Here is a 24994-nt window from a genome sequence, read left to right as displayed (position 1 = left end):
ATTGAATGGCTAAGTTCCTGAAGAATGACCGGTATCTCGGTTCGCTTATTCAGGGCGATGGCGAAATAGATCGGACATTTACGTACAGAATTAACGCAGGATGGATGAAATGGCGGCAGGTAACGGGAACAACTTGTGACCCTCGTATTCCCCTTAAACTTAAGGGGAAAATTTATAAGAGTATGGTCAGACCTGTCGTCTTGTATGGATCAGAGTGCTGGCCCACAAAAGCGACGAATGAAAGACAATTGCCTGCGACAGAGATGAGAATGTTGAGAGGTATGTGTGGTGTTACGCGAATGGATAGAGTGAGGAATGAGTATATAAGAGGAAGTTTGAAAGTGGCGCTGGTATCAGAAAAACTGCGTGGAAATCGGCTGTCATGGTTTAGGCATGTGATGTGATGGGGAGGAATGAGAGTCATGTTGTGAGGAAGGTGATGAGAATGAACGTGGACGGATATAGTGGAAGAGGAAGACCAAAAGAAATGATGAATGGATTGTGTAAAAGTAGATATGGTAAGAAAGAATGTTACTTGTGAGATGACAGCAGATAGAAGAGTATGGAAGGAGAAAACATGCGGCGTCGACCCCAAGTATAATTGGGATAAGGGCAGGAGGATGATTTTATTTTATTTTATTTTATTTTATTCATCATGGGACAATAAACAGCTACAATATAAATGTTACAAAAATAATTACTTATAATTAAACAATATTGCAGCCAACTACATTATCCACATATTAGCAAAGATATGGTAATAATGGGTGCCGCTAGAAAGGCAATACAATAAAATTAAAGTAGAATTAAAATTAACAGTACAATAAATATGAGAAAAGAAAAAATAAATATCATGCAAGTAACAATTAATAAATTAATATAGCATGTTGCTTTAATTTATAACAACAACAACAGCTTGATGAGATGATGAGGGTTATTGCAAATAAAATTACGTTTGTAAATTATTAATGATGCTTTTTTATTATCAAGTCCAGTCTCATAGCATAAATTAATGTATCTGGCATCTCACTATCTGTTACGCAGATATTATATTTGTAGTATCTATTTACAAAAACGTTGGTAGATTACATTTTGTGATCGATTTCTCGAATAATTTATTCCTTAACGGATTCGTTGGCAACCTTGCTCCACTCGGCGTCAGAGCGGAGGATGTTGGTGTACTTGGTGACAGGCTGGTACGCCTTCAGCTTAGCGTCCTTCTTCAGCTCCTCAGTCTTAGGATCACTATCCTCGGTGCTCAAAGCGAAGGACGCACCGTAAAGGCCGTCAGCGTCGACCAGGCCGTAGGGAGTCAGGTAGTCGTCACGGTCCTCAGAGGAGCTCTGGCCACAGATACCCCTGGTGGTGCTGCGGTGTTCAGCAGTGAAGATCACCAGCCTCTGGTTGTCATACACAATGCGAATAGCTTCACCGTCGATGGTGAATACTTGAATGCCTTTGGCAACAGGGTAGTACTCCAAGAGGACAGAATCAGAAGCGCTGTCCCAGTAAATGGTGTGGTCCTGGTCATCTTCTGTCAGCTTTAAAGCATCGGTCTGTACCTCAACACCATCAGGTGTGATGTACGCTTCCAGGTATTTACCAGATGGGGTTCTAGAACAATCAAAGCAAGACTTTAGTACATAGAATATTTTGATAAAGGTCATTCGTTAAGATGTCACGTTGCACTAGGATCACTTACGTGTAAGAGAAGTAGATTTCCTCCTCGTTTTCTTTGGGTCTTCTGGCGAGGATCACGAGTTTGTTAAACTGGTTGATCTCGTCGAGCATCACTGCGTGCCAGGATCCGGTGAGGCTGTAGCCGTAGTTGCGGCCGCTGAAGGTGTGGATCTCGCTGGTGTCCACGACACAGTAGGCTGTCGGAAAGAAGATGAAGAACATTGAACATAAGAATATCATCAATGTGAAGCTAGATACAAACATTTATCTTACGCTTACAGGTAAAACAATTTGGGGAGGTATTTAGCTTTTAACTACGACTACGTTACCGAATTTGGCTAAATATAATGTTTGGGTCAAAGAAAGAAATATTAAATACTTACGCATAGTTTGGTAGCCAGTGAACCAGTTGTAGGAACGCTCCCAGTTTGTAGTAGGTGCGTAGATAGCCATGGTGTAGGGGTAGTGAGACCGACCCTCAGCGTGGTTGATTTCGAAAACTCCATATTTAGTATTAAATTTATAATCGATGTAGTTGTCGTAGTAGTATGCCTTAGCTTCAAGTTCGATGGTACCATCCTTGAGAGTCTTTGTGTAGTCCTCTTCTTCATTCCAAGTGGTGAAATGTTTGTAGACCTCGTACAGGGCATCAGTAGCCTGCACTAAAGCAGGGTTAATCTCTTTGTATGAAACAGTGGCTTTGAAGTGATCGGGGGCGTGTGCCTTCAAGATCAGTTTGTAGCAGCTCTTTTGGTAGAAGTTATTTTTGGTGGTTAAATCTTCCACGCATTCTTGAGCCAGGGGATCTCTTACCAACCTTTGGGTGTATTCGTTGCTTCTTTCACCGGTACCTTTAAGTTTGATGTTGTCAGACGTTCCAAATTTGAAGTCGGCTTCGTATTGAACTTTGATTTCGTTATTGATGGCGTCTTCAAAATTCAGGGGGGCAATCTTAGGCTTGATTAACTTGAATACGGCATTTACTTGTTCCGAACCACTAGCGAAAATAGCGGCTTGCACTTTGTTGTCAGATACACTGTTGGCCCATGCGCCAGTGAATACGAACTCTGTTTTCGCTTGGCCATCGAACACGGTGCTAACATCAAGGAGACGAACTTTAGCGGCCTCAATGCCTGATGCGACGCGCTTGGACAGCTCCTGGCGACGCTTGTCACTGTTTAAAGCGATGTCATTGGGGATGATGGCAGCTGCGCCTAATTCACCGGCCACTTTCTGGTTGTATTTAGTTTCTGAAATAAAAAGTAAAGCAATTAGTATCATGTTATACTGGTAAAGCGTACATCCATTATCAAGCAGTAAAAATATATATCTCACCATAGAAGATTGTTGTAGTAACTTCCTTGTTTTTGGTGTCCTTAGCTACATATTTCAGGTCGAAATTGGTGCAAGCGATATCTTTCTGGTACAGTAAGTCGCGCACGTTGGTCAGAATATCAGCATCAAATAATTTATTATAATCAGTTGAGTATGAGTGTCCGTTCAGGTACAGTCCAACACCAGCAAGTTCGGCAAAACGAGCGTCAACGGACACAACATTTTTAGTGCGCTCAACAATGTAGGTATCTTCATCCTCGAAGATTGAGACTGGAGAAAGCAAAAGTGGCCTTGAAACGTAGGGCGACACACTCAAATGGAAGAGGTTAACGTCATTTTCGGGAAGTTCAAATGCCAGTTTAATGTCTCCAGACTTTCCTTTGACGTTGAACTTAGCAGGAATGTAGAATTGCAGCTTGTTGACAACACCACTTGTGGCGAATGTTCCAGTAAACGAATCGAAGAATCCAGCACTTCCATCCAAGTTTCTTGCGTAGGTAAAGTTAACGTCAACATTCAAGTTGTATGCCAATTTTGAGCTAGCCTTAGCTTGTAGGTTGAAAACAATGGGTTCACTGTATGTGAAGACGAAAGGCAAACCCGAAGCGATGGGGAAAACAACTGTTACTTGCTTGTCAACGATCACCTTGGTGAACTGTGTCTCAACACCCGTCAACAGTTTGGCGGCGACAGACTCAAATTGTTTGAACAAAGCGGCGAATTCCGATTCGGAGAATGTGAAAAGCCTTTGCTGGTTCAAGTTGTCAAGGAAGTAAGCTGCTTCAACAGGTTTGAAGGAATCACGTTTGATGTTCAGTTTTTCAGCTACCTCTTTGGCTGAGAATTTCAGTTCAGTTTTCGGTTGGTTGTTTACGAAAAGGAAGTCCTTAATGAAGTCGAATAAACGTTGTACATCGGACACGGACAGGGTGAACTGGAAGAAAAACGTAAAAAAATATGAGAAACATGTGATGTTAAAATTGAAATTAATCGTATGAAGTTCATATTTCTCCTATGAACTGTAACAAACAAAGCCACGTCTGCTTTTATATATCTATATACTGATATATGTATATATCAGTTATAATTAGCTGTTTTCGTCGACGTTAGACGTTATGCCTTCGCGATACGAGCAAAGCCAGAAACATATTTTTATGTATGTAGGAATTCCATCCTTATTAAGCTTTTTAAGTTTAAGTATTTGTAATTACCCAGTTTTCTTCGGTCAGTCCAGTGCCTCTCAATCTCAGGGCGTTTCTTTGGTAGACGGGCAGGCCATTGTTAACACTGCCGATAAAGGACAGCTCCCTGAAGTGGGCGATTTCTTCGTTGTTGGTGTACTCATCAATGATACTGTCACCTGAGTAGCGGTATCCATATTTCTCTTTGGCGACGAACTTCAATACGCTTTGAGCGTTCTTAGCGCTGGAACGAATTAAACATTTTACTTATAACGTACTTACATAAATATAATATTTTTGTCGTTTAGAAGAAGAAGAACCAAGCCAAGAAGGATTAAATAAAATAAGCTATCTATCTATGTAGATAATTGTATATACTTACAGCTCAGCAAAACGTGGGTCCTTCAGGTTAGCGGCAAAACCAATGCTGGTAGCAAGTACTCCACGAACTTGGGTGCTAGGGTCGTACTGTGTCATGATAGCCATCAAACGCAGCATGTCGACGTCGGGGAAAGACAAGAAGATGTTGAGGGCAGCAGCTACCCTGACTTCGTAAGGTTCAGCGGTGTTCTTCAACAGGCTGAATAGCACAGCGCGTACGAAGTCATCCTTCAAGTTAGCTAAGGTTTTAAGACTGATGACAATTTGGATGCGGAGGTACTTGCTGGTAGGAATGGTACCATCTAGGTAAGGAGCGAAGACCTCTAGAATTTCAGGGATAGCTAAGTTACCAAGACTTCTGATGTAAACTTGGGCTTTGTGGCTGTCGCCGGCTTCGACGGCCTTTTTCAGTTCCTCGGAGAGACGTGGGATGACCTTTTCAACCGCAACAATGTTTTGTTTGCTCGTACGAACGAATTTAGTGGCAGCCAATAAAGCAGTAGTGTTAAGATACTTTTGTTCGACAACCACAGGGTTGAAAGCGAGTTCGACGAATTCTTCCGCGTTTCTTTTCACGGGGAAGGTAAGGCTGCTGGCTACGGAAGCAATAACCTCAGCGGCTTCTTCGCCTTGAATTTTTTTGCTAAGAATCCAGTTCTGGATTTCTTTGAACGCTGCAATACTGCCGGCTTGTGCAACTGCATCACGGTAGATAATCCACATGTTACTCTTAGCGGCATTGTTTGATGACTTGGCAACATCAACACTGCTAGTCAATTTAGCCAGTTGTTTTGGCTCCATAGACATGATGAGACGAACGAGGGTGTTGAACTTGGTAAGGAAATCATTCTTTGAAAGGTTGCTGGGATCTTGGAGCAAAGGAGTGATACCTTGGAGCACTCTTTGAGCGTTGACAACAGCGTTTTCAAGAGTGGGGAAAGATGCGTCGCTGTCGACGTACAGAAGGGAATCTACTTCACGTAGTTCTGCAGCGTTCTTCCATTCAGTGTCGTCTACTTTCTCGACAGAAGACAGCGAGAGCGAGACATAACTGTAGACTTCAGCTTTCTGTTTTCCGAACAGAAGTGGGTTGACAAACACGGAGCTCAAAACCTCAGCTTTGTAGATTGATCCCTTCTTGCCAACAATAATGCGTCCTTGAGAAGAGTGGTCGATCAACTGTTTCTCATCGTTACCTTCAGCAATTCCTTGCCACACAGCGCCCTCAGGCAAACCATAGGCAACACCACGTTCTCTGTTGCAAGCACCATAGTTCTTGCTCTTAGCAACCTCGACTACGTCCTCTTCTTCAGCAAAGTCGGGCAACAAACGGCGCACTTCAGCAGAGTAAGGTGAAACAGTGTATAAAGTTTCACACTCACCAGTGACGTCGGTTTCCATCTTTTTAAAGAGACCTTGGAAGCTTTCCTTGTCATAGCTGCTGGGGAAATTGTGGACATGGCCGGTGGTGGACAAGTCGACTTGCAGGGCACTGATAAGACCCTTGTATAAGTTTTCGTTGTAAGCAGAAAGTGTTGAGGGTACTTTCAGGGAGAGAACACGGCCTCCGTCGACGAAGATCTCGATGGGTTGGTCTAGATGGTTGAGTTCATCAACCTCAAACTCAGGGACATCATCGTTAAGCTCGAAGGGCTGGTTGAATTGGCCGTATGAAGGGTTCAGAAGCTTGGCCACGAGTTGACCTGGGGCCTTGACGCGGATGACCAGCTTGGCTGAGAAGCCACTGCCAGTGCTGTTGCTGTTTTCGAATTTGGTCCATCCTAAGGTCTGTACGTCATAGGTATATTGCTGTCCCACCAGCCACGGCCATTTCGCGTTCTCTACCACCGGACTTGCCGCGACGGCGGCTGAAAATAAAATAGAATAAACAGGTAAATAACAGATTGATAAAACGTGTAAACCGATTCAGATTATAGTTATAATGGAGATAGGTTAATCCTGAAAGCTACTTTAGCGGCGTACACGAAATAGGGTTGTAGGTACAGCAAAGGGAACCAGCAGGTAAGTATAATCCTTGATAGTTTCTTTTAAAGTTTTGGAGTTATATTACTTAATTTATCAACTGTCTAAGTAAAAATAACTGGTATCTTATGAAAACTTACAAACATGCATACACTTATCAATATTGATGCACGTGTAAACTTTCTGGTAATTACTAGTGTTTATATAAAAATACTTTACAATTTCATATAAACACAGGTCGAAGTGATAACCTCCTTTTCCTTTAAAGATGGTTAAAAATAAAACCAACGTAATAATTTGCTATCACTCTAGTTAGAGGTAATAGGCAATTATATTATTCAACTAAATAAAAACAAATTGATAAAAGTTATGCGATGATCGGGTACGCCTAATCATGAACTTTTTTTACATAATATTTTTGTAACTTAAGCCTACAGATCCTAGAAATATGCTAACATTATAATATTTGTATGTATCTATAATGCTTGATCTTCTTTCGGGCAAAACGTACTGGATGGATTTTGATGAAACTTGGCAATAATCTGACTAACATAAATAGTACTTTACTCATGTACACGAAATAGTTGCTAAGAAGCGGTTGGAAGATAGTTAACTTATATTTATAATTTGTTGTATACTATACACCATAAAATGAACAGCCTCGAGAAGATACTCCTGGCTTCAGCATTAAGTTATTTTTGTATTATTGGTATATTTTTGTTTAAATTGCATCTCGATGCAAAACATCGAAGTCGTTCAAATAGAGCTTGCAAGATTTGTCTCTCACTAACAAATTAACATGGCGAGGTAAATAATAGCTCGTAAACATAATATCGTAGGATATGTGGTATCTTCAGTTAAAGTATTCTAAACAATTGGTAAAAAAATAGAATAATGGTTATTTATTCTAAAGGCTAATATTGCTTTATTAATTTGGTAAATGCAAGTAACTCTGTTTGTCTGTGGCGATTTCTCACTTAAAAGCACTGCACCGATTTAAATGAACTTTGGTATACACATAGTCTGGAGCTCGAGAAAGGACATAGTAATTTTTAAATAATTCGTTTAATATAACCACGAAGTTAATTATATTTACCAAACTAAACACACAAGATGTAAGCTCTATTATGTTTAAATAAAATGTAATTTTGCATTTTAACACTACTATTTACAAACAGCGCTAAAATACAATAGAAGTAATAATTTTTTTTTTTACTACTATTTTTACAATAAAGTGGTGAAATAAAATATTAAAGAAATTAAAGAAGGCCAAGAGGATGATGATGATGATCGTCGAAAATATTAAAGAAAGATAGAAAAACTCACCGATGAACGCCGTCAAAAATACTAATTTCATATCCCGGGTTTGCCTTTGGTCTTGTTCAGTGCGGCAGTCGAGCACACTACTGATGCCAAGTACTGAAACTTGGGAGATTATATACACGGCCGGTAGACCTCTGTTTTAGATTTTAGGCTTATCTTTGACCCTGCCGCGATAACTTGGGAGACTGACAAAATACTAATTTGGACACTTACATAAGTTTTCGTCATGTTTGGTATATGTTGGGCTGAAACCTCAAGTAGATTACTATTTTCTATGGTATTTTTGGTGTCCCACTGTTGGGTATAGAGTTGTTTTCTCTTACGGAGACATTTTGCAACCCGATAGGCGGTTTAAGACTTTTTTCCAATAGATTTGTTGTATTTTGGCCTATTTGGGGAACTTCTAAGTATTGAGGACTAGCTTTTACCCAGCCAGCACAAACCTTTTGAGTAATTTTTGTTTAACAGCAGTCATAGAAGCTAATTGCAGAAAAACACTACTGTAAATAGCTGATATGGCGCTTACTCAGACGTTATTCAAGCAATTTGGGCACAAAATATACTGCTATTAGCTGTGTAATAGCAACGTAAAAGATGAATAATTTTTGAATAATTGTACGACAAGCTGAATATCTTCTACATAAAAAGATTTTGTTCTTTAACACAAGTATTACAGCTCTTTTAGCCAGATGATGAGTGAATGATGAATGAACATATTATAATTGACCGAGTCCTTCAAAGCTCAGATATTCAGATCATACACAGCGTTTAGCTTATTTCAGGTATATTTTAGCAAGAAGTTGATCAAATTAAATATTGACAAATCCGAACAGAGTTATACATACTTATTCGTAGTATAATATTTTACCTGTTGTAAATACCCTTATTTAGGCTTGATGAAAGAAATTGTAGGTGCGCATGCAACTTTACCGTGTATATATATATATATTTCGTGTAAATTTTTCACGCGCTTCCTGATAAGCCGGGTTTTTAAGAAATAAACAACATTTCTTCTAGTTATGTTTTGTACGTGTAAAATATTTTTTTAGTTTTTTTCAATGTAAGGGTTCAAAAATAACCTTGTAAAACTTTTTTAAGAATATTATATTTATTTCGTTATTAAACTTGAGTATTTGAGTATAAAATTCCACATCATTATAATTAGGTTATGTTGTTCGATAATGGCGACGCACATTCTGAATAAAATCTGATTGCACAGTGGCTTACCGTCTAATGTATGCATAACAGACCATAAGTGTCCATTTATTAAGTTGTGCTCTGGTTTAAAGTGGACTGCATTAAACATTTTTCGACAACTGTTCTATAATAACACACATGCGTACTGTAAATCAAACAATTAGGATTCAGTCGAATCATATAATAATAAAAACCCACATTATAGGAAAGCTATATTATTTTTTCTTTTTAGTTCTTATCAAATTCAGATAATTATAGAAGATTCCGATGAATTGAGAACCTCATTCTTTTAGAAGTCGGTTAAAAAATATTGCGATACGAAAAATTACATACTTAATTATGACTAATCATTGTAGTACAGAATTCATAATAGTACGATACAAATAAATAAGCATAGTAGGTACCTACTATATACCTACTATAAACGTGCGATGCATTTTCACGTAGTAACCCTACAAAACAATTAGCACTGTCAGCCGGTTAAATGCTGACTAACTTTCCAGAACAGCTTTTCTAGCTTAAAAATGTCTAAGTACTTCTCATGAATACGCAGCAAACTTCTGCATCAGAATCTGTTAATATTGCTTTAACTACAGTTAGCTGCACATGACGGTACCCAGGCAGCACACAAGTCAGATAACTGGCCAAGAATTTAACTATATGCAAAGTTAAGCTTTATTATATATGAATATAAGCTGAGTGTATTACCAAATTATGTATTAAAGTTATTTCTTGCTATAATAATGCTATCAGCTGAATTAGTTTAGTAATTTGCGGATTTTATTTCTTCAAACTGAATAATCATCATAAAAAGACCTACTACTCAAGAGTTCGTGTAGTCTTTTGTATAACATTGGTATAAAATTCCATTATCAAGCATGATACTGGATAAGCTGTATTCTGTTTTCTTTTAGTTGTATTACACACTACACCTTGACAGTTATTCAGCTGCTGTATAAAATAGGCGTTGTTTCTGTTATGAAGCATATAGTAACTTAATAGAAATAAAGATAGCTGTTGTAACTACTTTATGACGCTTTGAGTACGAAATTACCGTCATGTGCAGCTAACTGTAGTTAAAGCAATATTAACAGATTCTGATGCAGAAGTTTGCTGCGTATTCATGAGAAGTACTTAGACATTTTTAAGCTAGAAAAGCTGTTCTGGAAAGTTAGTCAGCATTTAACCGGCTGACAGTGCTAATTGTTTTGTAGGGTTACTACGTGAAAATGCATCGCACGTTTATAGTAGGTATATAGTAGGTACCTACTATGCTTATTTATTTGTATCGTACTATTATGAATTCTGTACTACAATGATTAGTCATAATTAAGTATGTAATTTTTCGTATCGCAATATTTTTTAACCGACTTCTAAAAGAATGAGGTTCTCAATTCATCGGAATCTTCTATAATTATCTGAATTTGATAAGAACTAAAAAGAAAAAATAATATAGCTTTCCTATAATGTGGGTTTTTATTATTATATGATTCGACTGAATCCTAATTGTTTGATTTACAGTACGCATGTGTGTTATTATAGAACAGTTGTCGAAAAATGTTTAATGCAGTCCACTTTAAACCAGAGCACAACTTAATAAATGGACACTTATGGTCTGTTATGCATACATTAGACGGTAAGCCACTGTGCAATCAGATTTTATTCAGAATGTGCGTCGCCATTATCGAACAACATAACCTAATTATAATGATGTGGAATTTTATACTCAAATACTCAAGTTTAATAACGAAATAAATATAATATTCTTAAAAAAGTTTTACAAGGTTATTTTTGAACCCTTACATTGAAAAAAACTAAAAAAATATTTTACACGTACAAAACATAACTAGAAGAAATGTTGTTTATTTCTTAAAAACCCGGCTTATCAGGAAGCGCGTGAAAAATTTACACGAAATATATATATATATACACGGTAAAGTTGCATGCGCACCTACAATTTCTTTCATCAAGCCTAAATAAGGGTATTTACAACAGGTAAAATATTATACTACGAATAAGTATGTATAACTCTGTTCGGATTTGTCAATATTTAATTTGATCAACTTCTTGCTAAAATATACCTGAAATAAGCTAAACGCTGTGTATGATCTGAATATCTGAGCTTTGAAGGACTCGGTCAATTATAATATGTTCATTCATCATTCACTCATCATCTGGCTAAAAGAGCTGTAATACTTGTGTTAAAGAACAAAATCTTTTTATGTAGAAGATATTCAGCTTGTCGTACAATTATTCAAAAATTATTCATCTTTTACGTTGCTATTACACAGCTAATAGCAGTATATTTTGTGCCCAAATTGCTTGAATAACGTCTGAGTAAGCGCCATATCAGCTATTTACAGTAGTGTTTTTCTGCAATTAGCTTCTATGACTGCTGTTAAACAAAAATTACTCAAAAGGTTTGTGCTGGCTGGGTAATTTCGTACTCAAAGCGTCATAAAGTAGTTACAACAGCTATCTTTATTTCTATTAAGTTACTATATGCTTCATAACAGAAACAACGCCTATTTTATACAGCAGCTGAATAACTGTCAAGGTGTAGTGTGTAATACAACTAAAAGAAAACAGAATACAGCTTATCCAGTATCATGCTTGATAATGGAATTTTATACCAATGTTATACAAAAGACTACACGAACTCTTGAGTAGTAGGTCTTTTTATGATGATTATTCAGTTTGAAGAAATAAAATCCGCAAATTACTAAACTAATTCAGCTGATAGCATTATTATAGCAAGAAATAACTTTAATACATAATTTGGTAATACACTCAGCTTATATTCATATATAATAAAGCTTAACTTTGCATATAGTTAAATTCTTGGCCAGTTATCTGACTTGTGTGCTGCCTGGGTAGGTACTCGCGGTTTTAAAGGGGCACCTTTAAAGGAATTACTTTATATACATGGTTAAAAAGTAGCCTATATTGTTATTCAGGTGTATAAGCTGGATTACTGTAAATAATCAGCTTCAGCAGGTTAAGAGTAAAAGTTCTACGTTTATTGTATAGGTAAATGGAATGTGATTCGTAATACATACCTAATAATAATCGATAAAAGTCGTGGTGGCCTAGTGGGTAAAGGACCAACCTCTCAAGTATGAGGGCGCGGGTTCGATCCCAGGTCAGGCAAGTACCAATGCAACTTTTCTAAGTTTGTATGTACTTTCTAAGTATATCTTAGACACCATTGACTGTGTTTCGGATGGCACGTTAAACTGTAGGTCCCGGCTGTCATTGAACATCCTTGGCAGTCGTTACGGGTAGTCAGAAGCCAGTAAGTCTGACACCAGTCTAACCAAGGGGTATCGGGTGCCCGGGTAACTGGGTTGAGGAGATCAGATAGGCAGTCGCTTCTTGTAAAGCACTGGTACTCAGCTGAATCCGGATAGACTGGAAGCCGACCCCAACATGATTGGTAAAAAGGCTCGGAGGATGATGATGTATAATCGATAATAAATTAAGTATGTATCTGCCAAGTTTATTAACCTATCAAATAGATTTATCAGGGTTTCAATGGACCTGCCCTTACGGGACATAGTTTTTTTCCTAGCCAAATCTGGATTGAATGAGTTTTTTTAATGCTAAATAATTATAATCCGGCTTGGATACGTCAGGCATGGGGATGATCCACTAGCTGCCACTCTTCAAACTTCTTGGTACAACAGTTGCTTTATGGCATTTTACCAAACAGGGAGTTTGAGTCAAAGCTACAAACTGAACTGCAAATCGAGCTGGGATTCCATATAAATGAATAAAAGCATCTTGCATTGCAAGAGGTAGTTATTAAAATATTGATAAGTTAGTACGTATGTACCCAAAACTGTATGAACTACTTGAAAATAAATAAACTCTTATTTAGGTACATTGTGTAATACACGTGTAGAATCATTATTTTAATATACTTAGCGATAATAGAAATGCCTAAGTTCCTTATCGATGTTTTCAAAAAAAGACCTTCTGGCCATTAGAAACCTATCTAGTGTTTTTTTTTGTTATTAGAAGCGATAAAGAATTATCATGTCATGGACGAGTGTTACAATTTTGGAATATTTTTTGAAAACAACAAGTTAATATTCAAGACTTAGGTAGATTCTTCCTAGCTTTTTCTTACGCTCCACCCGCGTCCTGAGGTGGTTACTTAATGCGGGTAAAAGGAGCCTACGCACTTTCTCAGGCGACTCATTTTATCATTTTAGTCAGTTCAGATAAAATAGCCGTTTTCCCGCAGTTCCACCTGCGTCCCGTGGAAACTACTGCCCGTACCGAAATATACCTAAGCCTATGTAGTTTGGGAAGAGTGTAACTTTCTGATAGTGAATTATTTTTTTCTAAAAGTTCAGTATTTTCGGAGCCTTTAAAGTACACACGAACAAATAAAAAAGTTTTCTCTTTATTATATGTATTAGTATAGATAAGGATGCCTCGTTGGTCTGGTGGTCGCAAGAGCGACTGCTGTGCTTGAAGTCTCGGGTTCGGTTTTTTACTGAAATCGCTTTATGGTTTTTAGAAACTTTCACAAAGTAGCCCGTAGTCTGGAAGTCGGTGATTGATTCACCCGTGCATCGGGGAGTACGTTAATGTCAGTCCTGCGCCTAATCTCTCTCCGGTCGTGTCGGATTATCGTCCCATCGGACTATGAGAGTGAAAGAATACTGAGTGCACTTGTGTCTGCGCAAATGCTCGTGCACTATTATGTCTTGAGAGGCTGATCTCCTAATATGAGAACAGCCGCCGTGGCCGAAATCGGCCTTCATCATTAATTTTTATAGATAAGGGTTATACCTCTAGATTCTAGTAGTTAAACTTGTCTATAGTAATATTATAAAGAGGAAAACTTTGTTTGTTTGTTTGGTTGTAATGGATAAACTCAAAAACTACTGGACCGATTTTAAATATTCTTTCACCATTAGAAAGCTATATTATCTGCGAGTAACATAGGCTATATTTTATCCCGATGCAGGCAGTAGCTCCCACGGGACGCGGGTGAAACCGCGGGAAAACGGCTAGTCTCAAATAAGGTAGTGCCTACGGGCTCGAATTCAAGCGAGTAATTATTAAGCTTCTTAAAGTTATAATCGTACTAGCTTTTGCCCGCGACTTCTTTCGCGTGGAATAGTAACTTCCGGTAGATTTTTGGTTTGACCAATAGGTGGCGCTATATGTCCGGAATAAGTTGTATTTTTATATTTTTTTGTAATAAAAACTATCCTATGTCCTTTCTCAAGTTTCAAACTATATCTGTACCAAATTTCACACAAATCGATTCAGTAGTTTAGGCGTGAAGAAAAGACAGACAGACAGACAGACAGAGTTACTTTCTCATTTATAATATTAGTTAGGATTTACATGCTACATCCCTGCTATTTCTTATCATAGCTTGGAACAAAGAATCATCATCATCTTTTTAGCCAAGCGTTTAGTCGGCTCCAAGTATGTTTTAGCTTGAAACATCACAAGATGCTTCATTGACAAATGATCGGTATTTACCGACAACTTACTCATTGTTTTTCGGTAGTTGAGATATCATGTGTGTCAGACTGAGTGAATGGCAGTTTTGATCAAAGAGCTATGTCTGTTTTTTAATCTCGTAGACTAAAGTGACACTTGCAAAATGTCAAACTTGCAAATAATGTTGCTAGCTTTTTTGTACAGTGTTGTACTTACGATACCGGTTTGTTGAATCGTAACTTTTTATCTATAATATACGAATTTAAGATTCATTCAAAGTTTTATATTTACAATTCACGTACGTAGGTACACACGGCTGCACGATGTGCTACAAGGGTGATTCTTTTTTTTCGTGCATATTACGCGTCCAGCCTAAAAAGCTTAATTTACTAACTGAATACCTATGTTTTTTATACAGGAAATCAAAAGTTATAAAGTTAGGCTTCTATGCATGTAATATTTACTGATGAAAGTAACCTAATTAACAAAATATAAATTAAAAACATAATTAATTCTCATTTCCTTCGGTGTCCATATGCTATCGTCCTAGATATACTTGTATTTTATTCAAAAGTATCATTATTAATTATGATTTAGTAACCGTACTAAAAAACTACATTAAAAAGTACAACTTTTTCATCTACATAAACAAAGCTAGCTCCGCAATTTTATATTTTTTTTATTTCATAAATGTTTCTCATTTTTTTTTTGTCATTACCATCGGGTTGGACGGATCTATGAATTATACTCTGCGTATTGCCCTTAACGTTGATACACTGACAACACACCCCGCGCACATCCCTCAGTCGGCCAGTAAACGTCTCAGCAGGTGCACGCATGCTTGTGATAATAAAATATGTTCGTGTAAAGTTGCGCAGGAGGTGATTATTCTGGAATTGTTCTCTCTCCTATCGTTGCCATAATTAAGTAAGTATTTATTACTTAGTTTATTATGTTACTAATTATAGATTCTAATAATAACCTTCGATTACTAAAGTATTTAAGATTTCCGTAAGTTTGATATCCTATGATATAAATTGAAAAAAGGATTGAAACCTCATTACCTTCTTCCTCACCACCTTCGTTTACCCTCGTTTTTTTTAGCGATGGTAATGAGATTAAAACGATGGTATTTAGAATCTATAAATACTTTAATTGCAATTTGTGCTTCATTTTTGTTTTTAATATAATTATAAGTAATTTTAATTACGTTATAAATTACTTTTGATAAACTTGTGAATCTACTTACGTGTAAGGTATTTATTTTCGCAGAGGACCAAGAATTAAGAATGCCGAGAAAAACTAAACACAAACGAGAGCACGATAGACTTCAAAAGAAAAAAAAATATGCAGCAATTAAGGCAGGTCCTGAAAAGTATAAAGAAGATCAGTGTTCGAAAGGGCCGCAGTCACCGAAAGTCAAAAAATTATCTGATATTAATGTGACTGATTGGGAAAACAGAAAATTTTATGTTGATATAAAGGAACCCGTTGACAAAAATTTTCAGACCGATTTAGGGAAATTTATCATGTCCAATAGCGAACCAGAGCACGATACCAAAGAAAATGTAGAAGGAGTATACGCAAAGAGAGAAATTCAAAATTTTTGTGATGATGATTCCGCAGAACATATTTTCTAATACTTTGAGTTATTTTAATTCATTCGTTTTTGATATCATATTTTCGAAATATTTTTTTAAAAGTATATAATTACATTGCGAGAAGTCTAATTTTAGTTTTGTAGTCTGATTCTTAGGTTATCTTGCCCTATTCCCAATTTTATTTGGGGTCGGCGCAATATGTCTTCTGCTTTTTTGTGTCATCTGTCAGACAATTTATCCATCTTTTCTTAGGTCCTCCTCTTCTTCTCCATCCATCTACATTTATACCTAGCACATACTTTGTTGCATGCGTATCATCTCTCCTCATTACATGCCCATACCATGACAACCTTCTTACTTCTCATCTTTTCTGTAACTGGCGCTACTTTCAGACTTCCTCTAATGTAACCATTCCTCACTTTATATCAATTCTTGTCACACCACACATCCATCTCAACTTTCTCATTTCTGCTACATGTACTGTCTTCTCATCCCCCTTTTTCAGTGGCCAACACTCAGATTCACCCTTGTTCTTAAAAAACTATTGCACCACTCGTCTGGTATTGTTTCCTCTTGCAAACAGTTATTGAAGAATAAAGTCAGCCATTTCCATCCATCCATCTTTAATACCTTCCACACTTTCACTCGTATTCCACCTGGCCCTAACGCTTTTCCATATTATACTAATTCTTAGCTTATAGAAGAAAAATAAAAGCTTCTGATTTTTGTCTCATTATTCTCAAAGATTATGATTATTGTGTAGAAAAATAAGTAAAAAATTAAAAAAGACAAGAAAAATACCCTTATCATAAGTATCCGATCATTTAGAAGTCTAATTTTAATTTCTTTATTTAGTTTATTGAATATAAAAATAAATATTTCTTATCCAAGTTTATATCAGTCGATTTTTTTCATTTTCAGAACCTTAACTTCTCGATTTTCCTCTGGAAACTAAACAAAATCATTACCATCGTTGAAGTTCTCATTACCATCTCACTCCGAAAAGTTAACATAATTGTAATTCCATTGTTTTCTATCAAAGGAAGGTAGAAACTACACAAAGTTGAAGGATTACCTATATTTTGACGATATTAGAAAAAAAAACAAAGTTATTTGACAATAATTTGAAATTTCTAAATATCACAGAATTTGCACGAACTACGCGAAACACCCACAAACTGCCTGGGACATCTGACCACGCAATGCCATGCGTAATCATCAAGAATAAGCCCATTATTTCAGGATGACTTATTATAAAAAAACGATATTTGATTTTATTAACGCTAATTTTCGGTCGCGCCACATCACTATTTAAGAATTTGCAATAAACTGAGAACACTCGTAATGTCAGTTTAGTCTACGAGATTTCAGCTGTGTGATGGAATGCCTGTTTTAACGAGCTGACTTTGTGTGACAATCGTTATCGAAACTTTTCTTCCAACTTGCCTTATCAGTAGGTATAGGTAGTTGGTGAACACTGGCTAGTATGCATAATTTTGTTCGTATAGTTCATCCTCCTGTGCACTCTGATTTACGAATTTATAGAATACTAGCTTCCGCCAGCGGCTTCGCCCGCATGGTGTGTTGATAAAAAGTAGCCTGTGTTAATCCAGGGTATATACCTATCTACATACCAAATTTCAATCAAATCGGTCCAGCCGTTTTTGCGTGATTGAATAACAAACATACATCCATACATTCTCACAAACATTCACGTTTATAATATACTAGCTTCCTCCAGCGGCTTCGCCCGCATGGTGTGTTGATAAAAAGTAGCCTATGTGTTAATCCAGGGTATCATCTATCTGCATACCAAATTTCAATCAAATCGGTCCAGCCGTTTTTGCGTGATTGAATAACGAACATACATCCATACATTCTCACAAACTTTCACATTTATAATATAAGTAGGATGTAGGATGTAGGATTGTGTCTGGTTTAGGTTTAAAAATAAAATACCTCATCACATTTTAATTTTATTATCATTCACGATTCCACGCATTTCTTTATCTTGAATGTTTTATTTTTATTTTGCAGTTTCCTAAAATCCAATCATTGGTTTGTTTCATATTTATATAATAAGTATAATCAATATAAACATATCTGGGAAGTATAAGAAAGTCTTTATCACAAATATAAACAATACATAAAATTAAGTAAATAAATAATAACACATGTAGGAACTAGTAATGCACGGCGTTGCTCCACTCAGCGTCAGAGCGAAGGATGTTGGTGTACTTGGTGACAGGCTGGTACGCCTTCAGCTTAGCTTCCTTCTTCAACTCCTCAGTCTTAGGATCGGCGTACTCACCGTCCAAAGCAAAGGACGCCCCGTAAAGTTTAGGGGAGTCGACCAGACCGTAAGGAGTCATGTAGTCGTCACGAATCTCAGTAGAACTCTGGCCGCAGATACCTCTGGTAACTCCACGATGATCATCGCTGAATATAACAAGTCTGTGGTTGTCATAAATAAGACGAACGCCTCCGTTATTGAGGCTCACTATTTCGATGCTGTTCACGCCACCGCGGAGGCTGTAATACTCCACAAGAGGAATCATTGCCTCTTCGTCATAGTAAACTGTTTTACCATCTTCGCAAACTTCCTTGGCATTGCAGGTCACTTCCAATTGCAGGGGTTTCAGGATAAGTTCCAAATTCTTACCCGTTCTGGTCCTAAAACATAAATGAATACTATATAAATACCTCTAGGATATGTCATATATCATAATTATTGACTTCCATGACTATAATTATATTGAACTGAATCGATATGTATTTAAATTACTGACTTGTAAGTAATGTAAACTTCGGTCTGATTTTCTTCTGGTCTTCTGGCTAGGATGAGCAGCTCATTGCCGAAATCCTTAGCTTCGTCAACCATCACGAGGTGCCAAGCTCCAGTGATGCTATAGTCGTAACTGCGACCGCTGAATGTCGAAACTTTGGTGTTGTCCACGGCACAGAAAGCTGTAATAATCACCATATTAAAAGGGGGTCAATACTTAGGGTTAATGTCTTAATGAGACAGTTTATTGAAGGGAATTACTTGTGATATGATGCCTGAAAGAGGAGTATCTAAGGAGAACATGGAGACATGCTGAAACGACCCCAAATAAATTGGGATGAGAGCAGGAAAATGTAAGAACACAGTTAGCAGCTAGTTAATACTTACGCAAATTTTGGTAGTCAGTGAACCAGTTACGGGCATGTTCCCAACCAGTTAAAATAGTATAGAAGGACATAGCATACGGGTAGTAAGACATTCCCTCGACATTTTTCAAACGGAACTCGCCTACTTTCGACGTGAGTTTATAGTCAATGTAGTTGTCATAATAATATGCTTGCGCTTCAATCTCCATTTTACCGCCTTCAGCTGTTTTGGAAACATCCTCCTCTTTTTCCCAATCGAACGTACTCGACAACACTTCGTAAAGGCTATAGGCGAATGCCACATCAGTATATCTCTCTAAATCCTTGTAAGTCAAAGTACCTTTGAAGTAATCTGGAGCGTGAGCCTTGACAAGCATTTTGTAGCAAGCTTTCTGGTACAAGTTATTTTCTTTGATGTCTTGTAAGCATTGTTGTCCTAACGGATCCTTTCGGATAAGTAATTCTTTGTACATTTTACTGCGTTCACCATTTACTTTGAGATGGATGTTGTTATCATTTCCCACCTTGAAATCAGCGTCGAATTCTAGTTTGGGGCCATTTTCAAGGGCAATTTCAAAGTTTAACGGTATCAGTAATGGTTTAGTCATATTAAAGACTGCATTGATTTGTTGGTAGCCATTATATAACAATGCACCGTGTACCTGGTAATCTAAATAGCTGGTCTCTACTGCACCAGTCAATATGAACTCCCTTTTGTGTTTACCATCAAAGACAAGGCTAATGTCAACAAGTTCAACTTTGCCATATTCTATTTCTGAGGCTACTCTGTTAATGATCTCCTGACGGCGATCCTGTGGTGTAAGATCAGTCACGACCGCTGCTGGTTCAAATTCACTATTCGTCTGTTCCTGGTTGTAAATAATATCTGTAACCAAAATCAGTATGATGAGAAAACTGGATTCATCAAGTAAATGCCAAAAAATTTAAATGTAAATTAATTAAATAAATTAAGGTATATGTAAATTACTGATTCGAACTTATTATGATGAGCAAGACTTATGTATAACTACTTATACATGTAACATAGAGTTAAATGATTTGAAGAAGATAATAAATTTTCACAATAAACACAACACTTACCGTTGAAAATTGTCAACGAGACAGCCTTGTTTTGTGATTCTGTGGCAAGATACCTTAAGTTGAACTGCGTCAATGCAACGTCCTTCTGATATAGCAGATTACGAACATTCGTCAGAAGATCATCATCGAAGAGATTGGTTGGATCCTTGTAATCAGAGGAGTAAGAGTTTGCTTGGAACTGGAATATAGTACCAGTCGGATGACCAAACTTGATATCACTAGAAACCACTTTTTTTGGCCGCTCGATTAGTTTTGTCAACGGATTTTCAGCTGCGGGTTGTATTGAACCTATCTTTTGTACTGTACTGTAGGGCCACACGCTCATGTGTATAAGGTTAGCATTTTGTTCCGGCCATTCAAGATTCAATTTGAACTCCTTTAATGTAGCAGCCAAATTCAGCTTGACAGGCACATAAAATTGCAGCTTGTTGACAATACCCGTAGCTACATACACTTCGTTTAGTGTATCTTCAAAACCAACACTACCATCCAAGTTTCTCGCATATGTGAACTGGAGCTCATTACTTAATGATGCAGATATATCTTCACCGACTGTGACTTTAGCTTTACTTTGAAGAAGGATTGCTGTTGGTTCACTGTAGTCGAATATAAATGGCATGCCCATAGGAAGAGGGAAAGTTATGAAAACTTGCTTTTGTGTCAAAACCTTAATATAATTAGATTCAACTGCCTTCAACAAGTTGTCTGACTCTTTCATGAATTCCATTAGCAAAGAGTTGAGATCGTCTTCAGTGAAGGTGAGAAACATTTGCTGGTCCCAATTATTTAGGAAGAAGGAGCCCTCGAGATCACAGCGATGTTCAGGTTTAAGTTTTAGCGTTTCGATAACTTTTTTGACACTTATTTTGAATTCTTCATCGGATTTTTGTCCTGCATGTTTGTACAATCCAGATATGTACTCCAATAGGTGCTGGACGTCTGATATAGATAAGGTGAACTGAAAATAGATGAATCAATAAAGATGAATATTAAACAAAGTGCTACTGTACCAAATGGAAAAACATTTTTATTTATTTATTGTGCTGACTCCATAATTTAAAAACTCATCATCTGGCAGGAATATTTACCCAGTCTTCTTCAGTCCAACCAGTGCTGCCGAACCTCAGAGCCCCTCGTTCATAGACGGGTATAAGATTGTTCTTACTGCCGATGAAGGAAACCTCTCTGAAGTGGGAAAGCTCATCATCACTGGTGTAGTCATCAATCAAACTGTCAGTCGAGTAACGATAGCCGAACTTTTCTTCAGGAAGCAGGTTCAAGACAGACTTAGCAGTCTTAGCGCTGAAAGACAATGATTATTGAGCAAAACAACTTGGAGTGACATAATGTGATAAATGGTTGGAGAATCTGAGATACATAGAAACCAAAATTTTGTTTGGATATACATATGTTTAAGTGAAAAGGATCTATAAAGTCCACGTAAAGAATTTTTGACTGTAGTGGAAAAATACTCACAGAGTTGCAAAACGGGGGTCTTTCAGTCCGGCAGCGAAAGTAATACTGTTTGCCAGCACAGCGCGAACTTGCGTGCTAGGGTCTGCAATCGTCATGTGTCCCATGATTTGCATCATTTCCTGAGGTGGGTCAGCTAGGAAAATGTTCAAGGCAGCAGCGACCCTCACTTCGTAAGGCTCAGCAGTGTTCTTCAAGAGGCTGAATAGCACAGCACGAACGTATTCGTTCTTCTTGTTAGCTAGGGTTTTTAGGCTGATAACCATTTGAATGCGGAGGTACTTAGTGACTGCAATCTTACCCTCCAGATAAGGAGCGAAGACTTTCAGGATATTCGGGTGAGCCAAGTTACCGAGAACTCTTACATATACCTGAGCTTTGTTCTTGTCGCCATTTTCAACAGCTTGTTTCAGTTCTTGCGATAGCCGTGGGATTACTTTTTCATTTACGAATAAGTCTTCGTCTCCAGATGCAATGAATTTCGTGACAGCCAGGAGAGTGGTGGTATTGAGGAAGCTCTGCTGTTGGACTACAGGACTCACAGCGAGTTCGAAGAATTCGTTCATAACTTCCTTAGTCGGGAAATGCAGAATGTTGACCATAGAACTAATAACTGCTGCGGCTTCGATACCTTCGATTTTCTTGGTCAAGATCCAGGACTTGATTTCTTTGAAAGCAGCAATTGAACCTGCTTGGGCAACAGCGTCCCGGTATAGTACCCACATATTTTTCTTTGCACCGTTTTCCGAAGATCTAGCAACTTCAATACTAGCCGTCATTTGAGTCAGTTGTTCCGAAGTCATGAACATAACAGATCGGACGAGGATGTTGAATTTGGAAAGAAAATCGGCTTTTGGAAGATTGTTAGGATCTTGCAACAGAGGAGTCATTTCTTGTAGGAGTTTCTGAGCATCAGCAACATTTTTGGTTCCCTTTGTGAACTTTGCGTGGTCGTATGTGAACAAAAGCGAATCAACATCGCGGTATTCAACAGATTTTTTCCATACGTCATCATTATTTTCTGGCTTCACTGACTCTAGATAGAAGGTGACATAACTGTGAACCTCGGCTTTCTGTTTGCCAATGATAAGAGGATTTACGAAAACAGTACTAATGGTTTCTGATTTGTATATTGTGCCTTGTTTACTAACAACCAGGCGAGATTCAGTAGTGTGCTTCACAAACTGTTTTTCGTTATTTTCGTAAGCGATTCCATTCCATACAGCACCCTCTGGGACACCATAGGTAAAGCCAACGCGCTTCTTGCAGGAACCGTAATTTTTGCTTTTGATGATCTCGATACGGTTATCTACCGGTAAAAGTATATATTCTTCCCCTGCAATACTGGGCGAAACAGAATAAAGGGTCTCGCAGTTACCGGTGACATCAGTTTCCATTTTCTTAAACAAACCTTGGAAAGTTTCCTTGTCAAAATGGTTCGGGAAACTATCGACATGGTTGAATGTAGACAAGTCTACTTGTAGACCACTGACGAGTCCTTTAAGTAAGTTTTCATTAGTAACACTCAGTGAAGTTGGTACCTTCAAGGAGACGATACGTCCTCCATTTACGAAAATTTCAAAAGGATGGTCGATATCCTGAAGTGGACTTAGGTTCAGATTTTTTACCGGAGCATCTCTAGTTACATGATCTTGAAATTGCCCATACATTGGATTCACAAGTTTGGCCACTAATCGGCCTGGTTCCAAAACGCGTATGATGAACTTAGCTGAGAAAGCATTTCCATTGTTGATGCTTTGCTCGTATTTCGTCCAGGTGTAGGAGTCCACATCATAGATGTATTCTTGGCCAACTTGCCAGGGCCATTGGTTGGTCTCGGATAGCGGGCTCGATGTGACAACGACGGCTGAAAAGAAGTTGTTGAGTTTTAACTAGGATAAGTAAAAGATAAATTATTATCGAACTTTTTGCGATGAAAGCTAAGATAATGACACTGGATATGTGGCATCCACACTACACTATGAAAACAAAAACTCCCAAGTAGCTTTCAGTTTGAGATTGTCTTCCTAAGCCGAGATAGTAACTTGGTCTTTTTTGTAATTAAACGATGACAGAAAATAACAACTCAGATAGACTTTGAGATGAATAGTTTTTTTAAATCCTTGATATTGACCTCTTGACGTCTACTGTGTTACTTAACGATAAAATTATCTTGGAAGACTATCCAGTTTCTAGAATTTACTTTTTAATGAACATTATCGAAAGTACTTTTAAAATTGTTAACTTTAACGTTGTTGGATTGGTAGAGACTAGGCTAAGCTTTTGGGCTTGTTAATTAATAGAAATGGAGTCTTTCATGTTTTAGATAACTACTTAAGATTTCTTATTGTAAATGATAGCTTAAAGCACTGAAGACCTAGTACTTCTATTTTTGGAATAGATCTTCGTAGTTCTGTAACAAAGTTTTTTTCGCTTTGTAGAAAACGCTTATGTCATTTATTTATTTATCAACATATTAATTACTGAAAAGTCTTATCGTTAAGGTTATCTTCAATAGGTGTACTCTGGATGAGTTTGAATTGTTTTAATCTATTCTTAATTTAATATTAATGCGTTTGTTTGTTTGAACGTTCAAAACTCTTCAATTTTCGATTTTAGAAAAAAGAAATCATTATAAGATTGCCTATGTATCAAATAAGGCTGCAATATACCTTTTACCCGGATACGTGAAGTAGTTTAAGCATAATGCTGGTGAAACCGCTAGCGGAAGCTAGTATACCAGGATATCTACCATGATTATAGAATAACGTCTAGAAATCTTTAATGCAATCTATGAAAAGTCGACAAGAGACATAACAGTACATAATTATTATTAGAGAGCAGATATCTCGGAACATAGTTAATGTATATTTACTCAAATATTTTAAAAATACTCACCGAGTATCGCCGTCAGTATCAATAGCTTCATATTGTAGAATTAACAGCAATCACGGTTAGATTTGCTCAATATCTCCTCACTGTGATCCCCGAAACTGCAATACTTACGTTTTTATACTGACTCTTAAGACCTTTAGACCTTTCTTGACATGATAACTGTTGTATCCAAAATATGCTAGCTTCCTCTCCTGTTTCCACTCACATTCCCGTCGGAAACTTCGA

The 24994-nt window shown here is 37.4% G+C and overlaps 2 protein-coding genes and 1 long non-coding RNA gene across 3 annotated transcripts; 1 reads left to right on the top strand and 2 right to left on the bottom strand.

Moving 5' to 3' along the window:
• Window positions 1-958: 958 nt before the first annotated feature.
• Window positions 959-7971, bottom strand: LOC124642803 (vitellogenin-like). Its single transcript, XM_047181460.1, has 7 exons — window positions 7887-7971; window positions 4579-6445; window positions 4227-4440; window positions 3016-3949; window positions 2064-2930; window positions 1703-1877; window positions 959-1614 (listed from the first exon to the last, which is right to left on the bottom strand). Exons 1-7 carry the CDS (start codon window positions 7915-7917, stop codon window positions 1116-1118), a joined length of 4587 nt encoding a protein of 1528 aa, XP_047037416.1. The 5' UTR covers window positions 7918-7971; the 3' UTR covers window positions 959-1115.
• A 7362-nt stretch (window positions 7972-15333) lies between these two features.
• Window positions 15334-17045, top strand: LOC124642809. The gene is made up of 2 exons (XR_006985821.1): window positions 15334-15476; window positions 15822-17045. It is a non-coding gene; the product is annotated as an uncharacterized LOC124642809 (long non-coding RNA).
• Window positions 17046-18113: 1068 nt separating this feature from the next.
• On the bottom strand, window positions 18114-24803 carry LOC124642804 (vitellogenin-like). The gene is made up of 7 exons (XM_047181461.1): window positions 24773-24803; window positions 21878-23741; window positions 21490-21703; window positions 20402-21359; window positions 19323-20186; window positions 18940-19117; window positions 18114-18823 (listed from the first exon to the last, which is right to left on the bottom strand). The coding sequence occupies exons 1-7, from the start codon at window positions 24801-24803 to the stop codon at window positions 18334-18336; spliced, it is 4599 nt and encodes a 1532-aa protein (XP_047037417.1). The 3' UTR covers window positions 18114-18333.
• Between the last annotated feature and the right edge of the window lie 191 nt (window positions 24804-24994).

Source organism: Helicoverpa zea, chromosome 25 (assembly GCF_022581195.2).
Source record: "Helicoverpa zea isolate HzStark_Cry1AcR chromosome 25, ilHelZeax1.1, whole genome shotgun sequence".
Taxonomy (NCBI): Eukaryota; Metazoa; Arthropoda; class Insecta; order Lepidoptera; family Noctuidae; genus Helicoverpa; species Helicoverpa zea.
This window is presented reverse-complemented; position numbering and strand designations above follow the sequence as displayed.